This window comes from Perognathus longimembris, chromosome 3 (assembly GCF_023159225.1).
Source record: "Perognathus longimembris pacificus isolate PPM17 chromosome 3, ASM2315922v1, whole genome shotgun sequence".
Classification (NCBI taxonomy): domain Eukaryota; kingdom Metazoa; phylum Chordata; class Mammalia; order Rodentia; family Heteromyidae; genus Perognathus; species Perognathus longimembris.
The window spans coordinates 7,585,027-7,600,853 of record NC_063163.1 but is presented as its reverse complement, the minus strand read 5'-3'; the positions used below and the strand labels follow the sequence as shown (position 1 = coordinate 7,600,853).

Here is a 15,827-nt window from a genome sequence, read left to right as displayed (position 1 = left end):
TGAACACAGAAATATTGAAAAGCCCTTTGCAAGCATGGCTGCCTTTCTTTGCAATTGATGTTATTAAAGGAATTAGAGTGTATATAGTGAAGTATTTTATATTAAGCTAATTGATCTACAAACCGCTTGACTAAGTATCTCTTAGCTTTTGGTGCACAATGTAAGTTTTTACTTAATTAGGAAGTATATTTTGAATTGATTAAAAAAATCTGAGCTTTCTAAAAGACTACATTTCTTTTTATTTTTTCTATTTTTTTAGACCTCATTTAAAACAAAGTAGCTTTTTAAAATTAGTTCTAAGACTGTAAATTATAGATACAAACACTCTTTTTAAAAATTAAATATTTTGGCTAGGGGATGGGTCATACATGTTCAGGTATATGTTTTTGCTCTAGTTCTGTGTATTGCTTTGTAAAACAATTTCAATCTGATTGTGAGTTCGTTGAAGTGGAAAACTTAGGAAAAGCCAGTCCAAAAATAATACCAATCCCTTCCACATTTGAGAAGAACAGATTTGTTATAAGAGTTAAAATTTTTTATTCTTACCATCGGATGACTCCCTATCCTCTATGAAGCAAAAATAAACAGATTTAAAACATTGTCAAGTGAGTAGTCTGAAAAATGGAGTATACATTACTGAATGCTGAATAGATTTAGGACTTAATACACATATCAGTTCTTTTAGAAACAAATGCAAAATGGACAGAGCTCAAATGTGAGAGTATTTTAATGGTTCTCAAGATTTTCTGGTTCATGTGTTGTGATATGGAACTCTTTGGTCCCGGGCTTTCATTGGTGCCTGGTGCCGACCTGGTGCTGTGCAGGGACCCTCGCTGCATCCCTCCATTCAGCCCCTAATTACCCCAACGTCCTGGGGAGTTGGCTTAGAACTGGGCATGAGTGCTTCTTATTAAAACACTAGGCTACCCTGGCTACATGTAACACGGTGGTTTTTGATATCACACTTATAGATGAACAAAATAAGAAATGAGTTGTTTGCTGTGATTTTACTAAATAGGTGGAGGGTACTATGGAAATTATTTGGTTAGACAATGGATTAGGCTTGTAATAAATGAACTCTGGTAATATAGTTCCTGTGCTCCTTTTGCATCGTTTTTTAAATGCATATTCAAAGAGAAATATGACTAGGGTGATGTGTGAAATAATCAGATTTGCAACTTTTGTGTATATTTGCGGATGATTATAATTCTTCTTTGCTGAGAGCATCTGTTAATACGGGAATCTGTCTCTTCAGGTTCATGTGAAAATGGCCGATGAGGCCGTCTGTGTTGGCCCAGCTCCCACCAGTAAAAGCTACCTCAACATGGATGCCATCATGGAAGCCATTAAGAAAACCCGGGCCCAAGCTGTGAGTCTGAATGAACCTATCTACTGCAGCTGTTTCATATGTAGTGAGCAGAAAGCTAGAGTTTGTATAAAAAAAAAATAAGAAAGAATGATTGAAAATGCTGTTGCAGTTAGTTCATGTCACATGAGTTAAATGTGGCTGAATTCGCTACTGGAAATCAAAGGCTTTGTAGCATCTGGCAGTCTTGGTCGCTGATCCTGCAGGTGGCTGCTGGATTCAGCTTTCACACCAGGGAGCAGTTTCAGTTCATTTCCAAATTTGCTAGGAAAAAAGAAGTCCCAATTAGTTTTGAGTATTAACTCTTTCAGTGTAATAAGAGAATTAAAAAGAAAACAATTCTGTGTTATAAACAGGATCCAAGAAACCCTGTTTTAATTCCATTTTAATCATTTAAAAATTATGTACACATAGATACATTGGACGAAATATAAGCAGTATATTTGCCAATTATTTTAGTTTTTTAGTATCAATAAAATGCCCACACCTTACATTGATAAATCAGTAATTTTCCCCACCTCCAATATGATTTGAATGAAGTAGACACAGTTTAAGGGAAAACTGTTTCCTGATATCAGGGATAGTATTTCTTTAAAAAAAATTTAGTAGCAGAGAACTAATTACATAGAACATTGAAAACTATGTGGAGTTATCTCTACAATTGAATGGAAGAAGACAGCATTGGCAATTAGCCTGGAATGTTTCTATTAGAATTTACATTTCTTTTGAAAGAATTTTTTTAGTTGTATGTTTTAATAAAACTCTGAATTTATAAACTCAAAGATGTTTACAGTTTATTAGCATAGTTAGTGGAAATGAAACTCTTTTAACCTTTCAGCTGTAGCTTGTCAAAATGCCATTTCTAGTTGAATGTGTTTGTAAAATTGGTGGAATAAAATTGTTCCTATAGTGCAGTATTTAAAATTTTTCTCTACCATGTATATATACATATGTAGCTATTTCTAAGTTATAGTATTGGCTTCTTTAGAAATTTGACTTTCATCTTAGCAAGCTTGTTTTAATAGAAATGTTTTTAATACTGATTGATATTGGAGTAGCTAAATTTATATTTGGCTTTTGTAGTATAGTCAAAAATTACTTGATCAGAACAGGGTGGCAGAATTTAGATTATAGTCATGTGGCTTGCAGGGGGCAGATAGCATAGTTATGAATGGTTAAATTTGTGCTAAGATGAAAAAGAAAAATAGATGATAGAAGAAGAAAAATTAGGAATACAAAGCAAAAGTAAACCCAAACGCAAACCCCCATTCTAGTGTAGTTTGATGGGAAAGGCTTCTAAGTTGTCTGAGTATCTTATGCTTTAGGTGAGTTTTGGGAAATAGCAGTTTCTGGTACTGTAAAAGCAGGGGAATTCAGAGTTATTCATTCATCTTGCCAAAGGTTTCTGTAGTGTAATTCTTTGATCTACCAGCCACTGTGAAATTATCCAAAGTTGTTGGTCAGAATCCTCAAAAAAAGTAACAGTGGGGAGTTCTGTGTTGAATAGTGTAGAGAAATCAAGTATGGTGCGGATGCTGATTATAGCTAGAAAAAAGGAGCAATTTGATTTGTACCCAGACATGGGAGTTAGAACTGATCAGTGAGAGATGTAATCTTACTTAAGGATTCAACCAGTTAACAGAATATTGCACTGTACATATTTTATATAAACCTTGCAATATAATATGAAAATATTTTGTTTTTGATTTTTTAAGGTTCATCCAGGTTATGGATTCCTTTCAGAAAACAAAGACTTCGCCAAGTGTTTGGTAAGTGTAGAACTAACTAGAAACCATTAGCTAGATAGAGAAAGCAGTACAGTGAGGCTATTTATTTATTTATTTATTTATTTATTTATTTATTTATTTAGAATGCTGGTCCTGGGGCTTAAACTCAGGGCTTAGGTACTGTTTCTGAGCTTCTTTTGCTCAAGGCTTAGTATTCTACCCCTTGAGCTACAGTGCCACTTTTGTTGTTGTTGTTGTAGTTTACTGGAGATAAGAATCTTATGGATAAAAATTAAACAACAAAAAAAAAGAATCGCATGGACTTTTCTGCCTAGACTGTTTGAACTGCAGTCTTCAGATTTCAGTCTCCTGAGTAGCTAGGATTATAGGCATGAGCTACTGGCGCCTGCCTTCTAGTGAATTTTTTAAAATGTGGATAGTGACAAATTATAGAATTATAACCAATTATTTGAAAAGTGAAGTTGTTTATAATTACTTAAGGAGTAATTATTGTCAGGCCACAGTTATAACAATGGAAAAGTTAATTACCATTGTCCCTAGTTTATTATATACTGCGTGGTCTTTAAGTCTGAAAATTAGAAACTTAAAATATATATGTGTAACATTGTATGGCGATAGTGATTTAACTATACTATGATTATTGAAAATGGAGTTGGAAGATTCTACTTTTTTCCTTTTGTTGTTAATTTTGGCCAGTAAGATCAAATTTTACTACTTCTGTTTTGGGAAAAGTATTTTCCTAATGATCTGAATGTTCTAATATCATCATATTGATTAGCCAGATTAACCTGTATTGCTGTTAACTGATTTTCCAAGTGTATTTATTACTATATTTAGGAGGATACTACAGCCTTAGAACTTAGGTACTAAAAAGTGATTTTGATTAATATTTGTAAATGTTCTGGTGATTAGATCAGTTATACTAGATGTTAAATTGTCTTTCTTAATCCACTGTTGTACTTTTTGGTATCTTGTATTTTACTTTATGGACTCAAAGTTATTTGAAAATATCATTTTCTAAATGATTAAAATCTATAAAGTTAACTTACACTCATTGACTTCTAGTAAATAGTATATTTTGGCCAACTTCATGTTGTAAGAACTAAGATCTAAAAAGGTATCTGGAGAGAAAAGCTTAGATGGAAGGATTCAGGTTTGATTATAATGCATATTCCATTTGTGTGTGTGTGCGTGCGCGCGTGCATGCTGCTTTAAAATTTTTTTTCTTGGAATTTTGATTGAATTTCTTATAAAATGGTTTGAATATACATGTACTTGAATTTACATGTACTTAAATGTTCATGTATAATATTACCTATTAAATTTAAGTTTTAAAAAATTATTGTTATTATAGAGGTGATATACAGAGGGGATATGATTAGACAAGTCAGGTAATGAGTACATTCCTTTCGTACAGTGTCATCTGTTTCCTCACTCTCTCCCCTCCCCTCTCTCCCCTCTCTATCCATGAGTTGTATAGTTCATTTTCATCAATGTCCAGTGTGCTCTACTGTTGTAGTTTTTCACCCTTTTTTCTCATATTCTGTGCCCTCCCTGCACCCTCCCACAGATATGCATGTGATAAGGTAAAGAATACAGAATCATCAGAAAAAGAAACAAACCCCAAAAGTCCTTTGTTTTCATATCTTAGGAGTTTGTTTCAGTATGTATATTATTTTATATACAAATGGAAAGGCTCTTGGGTATTGCACCTTTGTGATTCTCTCCTAAGACTATTTTTTGGGTTTCACTTTATGTAAGTATCTGGAATCCGTGTAATTTATCATATCCCAGTCCTTTTAGATCTAACTTCCGCATATCAGAGAGAACATGTGGCCTTTGTCTTCTGATCTTGACTTACCTCACCCTCAAATGTATGCCAGTTAGGGTTGGCAGTTGTTGATCTTAAGGGCTTGGATTATACCATTCTAGGCTTTCCTTGGTGTTTAGAGTTGGTGTGGAGAGATCCACAGTGATTCTGATTCTCTTTCCATTGCAGTATAGCTCCTTTGATTTTGCAGCATTTAAAATCAGTTCCTTGCTTTTCAAGTTTAATATTTCTAGTAGTGTTTGTTGGATCCTGTCTACTGGGGGTTCTGTGTGCTTCTGTCACGTGGGTGAGATGTTCTGTCTTAAGACTGGGGAAATTCTCTGTTATTATTTTACTGGATATGTTTTCCATGCCTTTAGCATTAAATCTCCCCCCTCTTGATCTCTTGGCTGAGTCTGCCTATTCTTGGATGTCCCTTTGGTAGGTTCTGAGTATTTTTTTTACATACCTTTGACTTTTTGTCCTAGCTTCTCTGTCTCCTGTTAATTCTGTTTTCCATTTCACTTATTCATTTACCTATGCATTCCACTATGGTTTGCAGTGTGGAAACTGAACTTTTTATGCTTCTGAGATCAGATCTCATAGTGTTAATTTTGTCTTTTTATTTTTTTTTTTGGCCAGTCCTGGGCCTTGGATTCAGGGCCTGAGCACTGTCCCTGGCTTCTTCCCGCTCAAGGCTAGCACTCTGCCACTTGAGCCACAGCGCCGCTTCTGGCCGTTTTCTGTATATGTGGTGCTGGGGAATCGAACCTAGGGCCTCGTGTATCCGAGGCAGGCACTCTTGCCACTAGGCTATATCCCCAGCCCTAATTTTGTCTTTTTAATGAGGTATATAGCATTTCTATTTTTATCTCCGTATCTTTTTGGGAATCCTGGATCATCTTTGTCATTTCTTTTTTGTACTCTTGAGATCTTTTTATTTATTTTTGGCGTCTCTTTTATTTAATTGGTCGGTTCTATCATCATTTCTTTAATGGTTCTTTTGACCTTCATCTCTTCTTCACTCTCACTGGGGGGCCTTTCCTGGATTGTTGTTGGTTTTTGGATTTGGATTGTTGTCTGGGCTCCTCATGAATCTTGTATTCTTTCATTGTGATTTTTGCATTTGGGCTTGGGATTGTCAAGGCTGTGACTTGGTGGCTGAGCTTGGTCTGCTCATGCTAGACAGGTGATGGCCTGTGCTTGGCCCAGGCCGGCTCACATTGGGTGAACTAGCTCATGCTTGACCCTTGGGTCAGCAAGTGCTTGTGGGCACATGCTTGGCTTGGCCTGGCCTTGGGCCAGAGAGCTCTCTGCCAGCTGTAGGGTGCTCCATCTGGTTTGCAGTGGAGGCTGGGAAGGCTAGGTTCAGGCCTTCAGGATGGGCATGGCGGTTCAGAAGGGGTGAGCTCCCAAGGGTGTGCAGGTCAGGTTTTCCTGCTGACAGCTAGAGCTATGGAGGACGCAGGGTTTTAGTGTCCTCCCAGTTTGAGTCCCTGTCGTCTCCTGTTGGAAGTGGAGAGGTGGGGGTAGGGGGAGGAGGAAGGGCTCTGGCCTCTTTGTCCTCTTTGAGCATGGGGTCTGGCCAAGCTCTGTGGGTCACCATCAGCTCTGGTCTCCATGGGTGGGGTCCCTGGCGGGGTGCTCACCGATCCTGGAGTTGGCTGTGGGCTGACTGGTGGCGCCGTGGGAGATCTCTGGGCCTGGGCGTTGCACTGCCCCACCGCTGGTCTCTGTCTGTCCCGGCGCTGTCTGCGTCTGCCCTCTGCAGTAGGGCTGGTGGGCCTCCGAGTCCCCAGCAGCCACGGGGCTGCCCGCGTGGCCTAGCTGTGCTGCTTTCGTGGGGTAGAGCCTTGGGGGAGGGCGCTCCGCAGGCATCTTTGGGTGTACAAGTCATACATTTTTTCTATTCCTGTGATTCTCTGTTTATGTGTTTGTTGTTGTCCATCTCTTGGGGAGAAGTGCGTGTTAGGACCCCTAATCTCTGATTAGCTAGAGCTCCAGTGGCTCCCTATTGCAACGTGTTGCCACCTCCCTTTCGCCCAGATTTTCTTCCTAATCTTTTCTATTTCCTTTTAACAACAGTATGCTTCTAACTAAGCCTGATTACATTCTGTGGCCAAACATGTCTGGCACCATGCTGTCATATGCTTTTCTTTACTCACCTCACTGGAGACACCTGTTTTCTAGAAGCCACATTTGCAACTATCTAATCTTGAAGGAATTGCTCACCTCTTATCTTTATTGTTAGAGTAACTTTACTGGTCTAGTGACAAATGACCTTTCTCTAGACTTCTAGAGCACTTTTAAAAAGAAAATCTGAGATGGAGACTCGGTATTTGACACTTTCGATCTTTGGCTGGCACTCTACCACCTGAGCCAAGCCTCCAACCCCCTAGTACTCTTTAAAAATTAAAAACAATTCTTGAGCTGGGGATATGGCCTAATGGCAAGAGTGCCTGCCTCGTATACATGAGGCCCTGGGTTCGATTCCCCAGCACCACATATACAGAAAATGGCCAGAAGTGGTGCTGTGGCTTAAGTGGCAGAGTGCTAGCCTTGAGCAAAAAGAAGCCAGGGACAGTGCTCAGGCCCGGAGTCCAAGGCCCAGGACTGGCCAAAAAAAAAAAAAAAAAAAACCAAAAAACAATTCTTATTTGATTATACTACCCACCACATTGTATTAGAATTATTTTTATAGTTTAATTTCCCATTGCAACGATAGCCTTGGTTTTATCAGCCTTTGTTTTCCCTTTATCCTACATTGAACATACAGTATGTTCAATGAATATTTATGGAAAATTAAATAAATAATACTAGATTAAGAATTAGAAAGGAATTCAACTTGCAAAAGAGCTTTCTGCTACAAAAAAAGTCTGGTTTGGAATGAGAAGTCAGTATTGAGGTCTGCCTTTGTTGTGAAAATGTGTAGCTGGTGATAAGTAGCTGTCATTTTTTGGTGTTTATCAGGGCACGGTTCTTATTTGGTGTGTAATTTCCCTACTATTAGATATTTTCCCATCTGAGTGTTCCACTTAAGATCTGTTTTTAAAATGCCAGGTTCTGGTAAGTTCCATAAAAATAACACAAAGGAAATTAGTTACAGATTTTGCTTACAGATTTTGTCATGCTTTATAAACATTGCTTATGTGACTATTGTGATACTTTTTATTCCATCCTGCTTCCATTCTTAGAAATTTGGTGATTTCCCATGTCATGGTAGTTCATTGCTTTACTGGTCTCAGAATTTGTTAAGAAAGACTAGAAGATGAGTAAGGCTGTTTTTACTTCTTAAAATTTGACATTGTGGAGCTCCTTTCTTGAAATATTATATCTTATATTTGAAATTTAATCAAATATGGAGATTTCCATTAATTTCTGCTTACTTTTATGCTATGCACAGACAAAAAGTTTTCATTTGTAGCAAATCTATTTGTGCTGTATCTACTCTGTTGATTTTACTTAACATCTGCAACTAAATGCTTTCTTAATTTTTTCTGAGTATGTGTGTGTGTGTGTGTATAAACACACACAGAATTTAAGTCAATTTAAGTCTAATTTCCCCAATATAAAATATACTAAACTTTATAAGACTAATATCCTTCAGGTTCAAGGTACATGAAGAGAAGTTGGGTTACCTATGACTCCTGTACATTATTTGAACAAAATAATATCCTTATTACTGCTTAAATAATTTATGGAGGGCTGGTAATATGGCCTAGTGGCAAGAGTGCTTGCCTCATATACATGAAGCTCTGGGTTTGATTCCCCAGCACCACATATATAGAAAATGGCCAGAAATGGCGCTGTGGCTCAAGTGGCAGAGTGCTAGCCTTGAGCAAAAAGAAGCCAGGGACAGTGCTCAGGCCCTGAGTCCAAGGTCCAGGACTGGCCAAAAAAAAAAAAAAAAAAAAAAAAAAAGGAACAAACAAAGCTACAAATAACCCTAATGAAGAATAGCAGATTTCAGTAATTTTGAGGTGCGGAGCAAATGGAAAGTATTTTGAAACTGCTTTTTTTCTTGTGTGTGTGTGTGTGAGTGTGTGAGTATGTGTATATGCACATGCACTCATGTACAGTCCTGAGGGGGTGGGCATTGTCCCTGAGCTTTTTGCTCAAGCATAGTGCTCGACTACTTGAGCCATAGCCCCACTTCTGGTGTTTTGGTGGGCAAGATATGAGTCTCATGGACTTTCCTGCCTGGGCTAGCTTCAAACAGTGATCCTCAGATTTCAGCCTCATGAGTAGCTAGGATTATAGGTGTGAGCCTCAAGTACCTGGTTTGAAGCTATGTTCTATTCTATATTTTTCCCTTTAGACTGTTTTTTTTTTTTTTCATTCTGAGCAGTAAATGACTAGCAACAGGAGAATATAAAGACTATAAGAACTTAGAAATTAAGTTTCAAAAAAGATTTGAAAACTAAGACTCTTCATTCTTGCAATAAAGGGGTTGTTAGTGTAAAGATATTTTATAGTCTTTATAGTTCTCTTTTGGTTTGGATATTTAATATGATTGATTATATCTGTATATAATAATCATCATTATTGGGCTGGGAATATGGCCTAGTGGTAGAGTGCTTGCCTTGTATACATGAAGCCCTAGGTTCGATTCCTCAGCATCACATATATAGAAAAAGCCAGAAGTAACACCGTGGCTCAAGTGGTAGAGTGCTAGCCTTGAGCAAAAAGAAGCCAGGGATAGTGCTCAGGCCCTGAGTCCAAGCTGCAGGAATAGCAAAAAAAAAAAAAAAAATCATTATTGCATTATCATTTTAGTACATAGCATTGTTATAGTGACTAGGTTTATAATGCATTGATGTTTTGGATCTAAGAACTTGTATACTATATTTGGGTCTTTATTTAAAAGATATATAAGTATTTATTTATAAGATATATAAGTAATTATAAGTATATAAGTGGGGAGTACTCATCAGGAATCAGCACTGGAGTAAAGAAGGGGAATATGGAAAGTTGGTTTGGAAGTTGTATTCTTTCTGTCTCCTTTTCTCATAAGACTTTTTAATGAAACAAGGAATGTAACTATTCCACAAACAATGACATGATTAAAAAACAAATCCTTGGGCTGGGGATATAGCCTAGTGGCAAGAGTGCCTGCCTCGGATACATGAGGCCCTAGGTTCGATTCCCCAGCACCACACATACAGAAAACGGCCAGAAGCGGCGCTGTGGCTCAAATGGCGGAGTGCTAGCCTTGAGCCAGAAGAAACCAGGGACAGTGCTCAGGCCCTGAGTCCAAGGCCCAGGACTGGCCAAAAAAAAAAAAAAAAAAAAAAAACAAATCCATTGGATTAAGCCAGGTGCCAGTGGCTCATGCCTGTAATTCTAGCTTCCTAGGAGGCCAAGATCTGAGGATTGCGGTTCAAAGCCAGCCCTGGCGAAAAAGTCTGAGAGATGCTTATCTGCAATTAACCACCAGAAAACTGGAAGTGGTGCTATGGCTCAAGTGATAGAGTGCTAGCCTTGAGCTGAAGAACTCAGGGACAGCGCCCAGGTCCCGAGTTCAAGTTCCACGACTGAACAACAACAACAAAAATCCATTGGATTAACTAAAATAATTTTAAATAGCTATGACAACCAGGCAACGGGAGATGTTTTGGGGGAGTTTAAATTGTTTCAGCTCCCTCTCCCCTCTTCTACCCCCTATCTAAAATTTGAAATTATTTATAAAAATTACAACATAAAACATATACATGTAAGTATATATTGTTTTATTTAGCAAATCTGCTCATTAAGAATCTCGCCTGCAAAAGATATACTTGAGATGATGTTCATTGTCAAGTTTTTCTTGTGATAGAAAAATTTGGAAATAGCTCAAAAATTTTTCATCTGGAAAATGACGAGAATGACAGCCACCCTGCAGGGTTGTTGTAAAGATTAGAAACAACATACTTAAAGAATCTAGCGCAAAATCTGTCATTGCCTCGCAAATCACCTTAATCATTATAGATGGGAATAATATTACTTCCATAGATGAGGAGAACTACCAAAGAGCTTTTAGGGAAATGAGAGTTTTAAAATTAGTGTGTTTTTTTTCAATTAGAAGTGTTTTCATATGCATTTTGGAATTCAATTTTTTTTCTTGTTGAGTTGAATAACTTGATGTAATACCGACCGATACTGTATACATGCATATAGCATTGTGGTTTACAAAATACTTTGGTGTGAATGATTTGACAAAGTTAGCAAGTTTGCAAATATATTTAATAATTTTGTATCCCTAAATAATTTTGAGTGAATTTAACAAGATTTATGTGATATTCATATTTTTATAGTAAGACGCAGACCTTGCAAATCCAGAATAGCTTATAATTTATCTATGAGTAACTCATAGATGTATATGTATTATATGTGACTCATTTATATGTTACAACTTAAAAGGTTGAGAACTGTTACTACAGCTTATTTTGTAGACATCTACTTTTAGCTATATAGTGTCATGTTAACATGATCAATTATTTTCCATTTTGAGCAGGCTTTTGATTTTAGTTATATTAATATTTAGAAATTTGAGAGTATAAAACTTTAAGATATTTAAATCACTTTAATACACTGATGGTTTGTTCCATTTTACCTCCTTTGAGGCACCACTACTCCTGAGTATACTTTTTTCTTTTTTGTCAGTCCTGGGGCTTGGACTCAGGGCCTGAGCACTGTCCCTGGCTTCTTTTTGTTCAAGGCTAGCACTCTATCACTTGAGCCACAGTACCACTTCCGGCTATTTATGTTTATGTGAGGAATTGAACCCAGGGCTTCATATATACAAGGCAAGCACTCTACCACTAGGTCATATTCCCAGCCCCCAAACAGTATTTTTATTTGCTAAAGTTTGTAAGGAAAGTGAGACTGGGAATGTAGCCCAGTGAGAGTGCTTGGGTAACTTGTGGCAAGACCTGGGTTCAGTCCCCCAGGCACAGATCCCTGTACTTAGGAGACTGAAAGAGGGGTCAGTGTGGGCTATATTAGTGAGACACTGCATAGCAGAACAAAATAAAACACCAAAGCAAAACAAAAACCCATATAAACAAATAAATAAATGTGGACTACCTAATTGTAGATGCATTTGTGTTATTCCTATTTATTCATGACACTATTTCTAATTTATTACTTTGCTTGTTTTTTTTTAAGTTTTTATTATAAAACTGATGTACAGAGAGGTTACAGTTTCATACGTTAGGCATTGGATACATTTCTTGTACTGTTTGTTACCTTGTCCCTCATACCCCCCTCCCCCCTCCCCCTTACCCTTTCCCCCCCTGAGGTGTTCAGTTCACTTACACCAAACAGTTTTGCAAGTATTGCTTTTGTAGTTGTTTCTCTTTTTTTACCATGTGTCTCTCAATTTTGGTATTCCCTTTCAATTTCCTAGTTCTAATACCAGTATACACGGTTTCCAATATACTCAGATAAGATTACAGAGATAGTGTAGATACAATCACAGGAAGGTGATACAAGAACATCATCAATAGTAGAAGCTACAGATACACATGGGATGTTGAAAGTAGTTACAACTGTGAGATAACAATCGTTTCCATAACATGGAGTTCATTTCACTTAGCATCATCTTATGTCATCATAAGGGTATAGCTATTGGGCTCTTGTGATCTGCTGTGACTTGCCTAAACCTGTGCTAATTATTCCCAATAAGGGAGACCATAGAGTCCATGTTTCTTTGGGTCTGGCTCACTTCACTTAGTATAATTTTTTCCAAGTCCTTCCATTTCCTTACAAATGGGGCAATGTCATTCTTTCTGATAGAGGCATAAAATTCCATTGTGTATATGTACCACATTTTCCTGATCCATTCGTCTACTGAGGGGCATCTGGGTTGGTTCCAGATTCTCGCTATGACAAATTGTGCTGCAATGAACATTGTTTTGCTGGTGGCTTTACTGTGATTTTGTTTGTGGTTTTTTGGATAGATACCCAAAAGTGGGGTTGCTGGGTCATAGGCGAGTTCTACATTTAGCCTTCTGAGGAATCTCTATACTGCCTGCCAGAGTGGCTGAACCAGTTTACATTCCCACCAACAATGAAGTAGGGTTCCCTTTTGGCCACATCCCCTCCAACAATTGTTATTGTTAGTTTTCTTGATATATGACATTCTTACTGGGGTGAGATGGAATCTCAATGTTGTTTTGATTTGCATTTCTTTTATGGCCAGTGATGTAGAGCACTTTTTCATATGTCTCTTGGCCATTCTCATTTCCTCATCAGAGAAGTCTCTTTGTAAGTCTTTAGCCTACTTGATGAGCGGGCTATTGGTTCTTTGTGGTTTTGTTTTGGAGAAAGGTAATTTTTTTAGTTCTGCATATATTTTAGATATGAGGCCTTTGTCCGTTGAATGGCCGGTAAAGATCTTCTCCCAGTCTGTGGGCTTTCTGTTTATCTTGCGAGCTATGTCCTTTGCCGTGCAGAAGCTCTGCAGTTTGATGCAGTCCCATTTTTCCAACCTTTCTTTGATTTGTAGCCTTTCTGGGTCTTTGTTAAGGAAGTTCCGTCCTGAGCCAAGGAGCCCAAGTGTTTCTCCTACTCCTTCCTTTAGTGTTTTCAGGGTGTCTGTTTTGATTTCGAGGTCTTTAATCCATTTGGAATTGTTTGGTGCAGGGTAATATATAAGGATCTAGTTTTAGTTGGTTGTATGTGTTGAGCCAGTTTTTCCAGTACAGTTTGTTAAAGAGGCTATCTTTCTTCCAAACTATTGTTTTAGCCCCTTTATCAAAGATTAAGTAGGTGTAGTTCTGTGGGTTCATTCCCGGGTCTTCAATTCTGTTCCATTGGTCTTCAGGCCTGTTCCGGTGCCAATACCAAGCTGTTTTTATTACTATAGCTTTATAATACAACTTGAAGTTGGGTATTGTAATTCCTCCAGCACTGTTCTTTCTGCTTAGGATTGTTTTTGCTATTCTAGGTCTTTTATTTTTCCATATGAATTTCTGGATTGCTTCCTCTATTTCATCAAAAAATGGTGTTGGGATATTAATGGGTATTGCATTGAATTTGTAGGTAGCCTTTGGCAATATTTCCATTTTGATTATATTAATTCTCCAAATCCAGGATCATGGGAGGTTTTTCCATTTCCTTAGTTCTGACTTAATTTTGTTTTTCAAGGTTTTAAAGTTCTCCTCAAAGAGGTCTTTCACTTCTTTGGTTAAGGTTATTCCTAGGTATTTTATGTTTTTGGGGGCCATTGCAAAGGGAGTTGCTTTCCTGATAACAGCCTCGGTCTTCGGGTCGTTAGCATAGAGAAAGGCCGTTGATTTTTGAAGGTTTATTTTATATCCTGCCACTTTGCCAAAGTTTTGGATCAGCTCTAGTAGCTTGGGGGTAGAGTCTATGGGATTCTTTAGGTATAGGATCATGTCATCTGCGAAGAGAGAAAGTTTAACTTCATCTTTACCTACTTGGATCCCCTTTATATTTTCTTCTTGCCTGATTGCTCTGGCTAGGAATTCTAGTACTATGTTGAAGAGCAGGGGAGAGAGTGGACATCCCTGCCTTGTTCCTGATTTTAAAGGGAATGGCTTTAGTTTTTCACCATTTAGAGTTATGCTTGCTGTTGGTTTGTCATAAACTGCCTTGATTATATTCAGGAATGTTCCCTGGAATCCCACTTTTTCAAGGGCTTTTAGCATAAATGGGTGCTGGATTTTATCAAACGCTTTTTCGCGTCTAGAGATAAAACCATGTGGTTCTTTAGCTTGCTCCGGTTGATGTGGTGGATTACATTAACTGACTTGCGTATATTTTTTTTGGCCAGTCCTGGGCCTTGGACTCAGGGCCTGAGCACTGTCCCTGGCTTCTTCCCGCTCAAGGCTAGCACTCTGCCACTTGAGCCACAGCGCCGCTTCTGGCCATTTTCTGTATATGTGGTGCTGGGGAATCGAACCTAGGGCCTCGTGTATCCGAGGCAGGCACTCTTGCCACTAGGCTATATCCCCAGCCCTGACTTGCGTATATTAAACCAACTTTGCATCCCTGGGATGAATCCAGTTTGATCGTGGTGTATGATTTTTTTGATGACCTGTTGAAGTCGATTGGCCAGAATTTTGTTGAGAATTTTTGCGTCTATGTTCATCAGGGAGATTGGTCTATAGTCCTCCTTCCGTGATGGGAAGTCCCTGCCTGGTTTTGGGATGAGGGTTATACTGGCTTCATAGAATGAGTCTGGAAGTGAACGTTCTCTTTCGATTTCATTGAAGAGTTTGAGAAATATTGGTGTGAGTTCTGTTTTGAAGGCCTTGTAGAATTCTGCAGTGAATCCGTCTGGACCTGGGCTTTTCTTGGATGGGAGATCATTTATTGCCGTTTCTATTTCAATACTGGATATGGGTCTGTTTAGAAGGTTTAAATCTTCATGGTTCAGTTTGGGGATATGAATTTTTTCTAGGAAATCATCCATTTCTTCCAAGTTCTCGAATTTGTTGGCATAAAGGTTTGCAAAATAGTCCCTTATTACTTTCTGAATTTCGGTTATTTCTGTGGTGATGTTACCTGTTTTATCTCTTATCTTGTTTATTTGAGTGTGCTGCCTTCGTTTTTTGGTCAGGTTTGCCAGGGGTCTTGTCTATCTTGTTGATTTTTTCAAAGAACCAACTCTTTGTTTTGTTGATTCTTTCAATGGTTTTTTTTTTTGTCTCTAATTGATTTAATTCTGATTTGATTTTAATTATTTGCTTCCGTCTATTGATTTGGGGTTTGGCTTGTTGTTCTCTCCAAGAAATTAAGGTGCTTCCTTAATTATTGAGTTGCTGTTTCTCCAGTTTGTTGATGTATGCACTCAGAGATATAAATTTTCCTCTGAGTACTGCCTTTGCTGTGTCCCAAAGGAGCTGGTACTTTGTGTCCTCAACTTGGTTGAATTCCATAAACATTTGAATTTCCG

At 38.0% G+C, this 15,827-nt stretch overlaps 1 protein-coding gene across 2 annotated transcripts in view; it reads left to right on the top strand.

The window, feature by feature from the left end:
• Positions 1 to 15,827, top strand: part of Pcca (propionyl-CoA carboxylase subunit alpha) — a 310,079-nt gene that overhangs the window by 42,864 nt on the left and 251,388 nt on the right. For both annotated transcript variants that reach the window (XM_048341133.1, XM_048341132.1), the window contains exons 5-6: positions 1,256 to 1,369; positions 3,082 to 3,135. In XM_048341133.1, the coding sequence (XP_048197090.1) occupies positions 1,256 to 1,369; positions 3,082 to 3,135 (168 nt within the window). The remainder of the gene's footprint in view (positions 1 to 1,255; positions 1,370 to 3,081; positions 3,136 to 15,827) is intronic.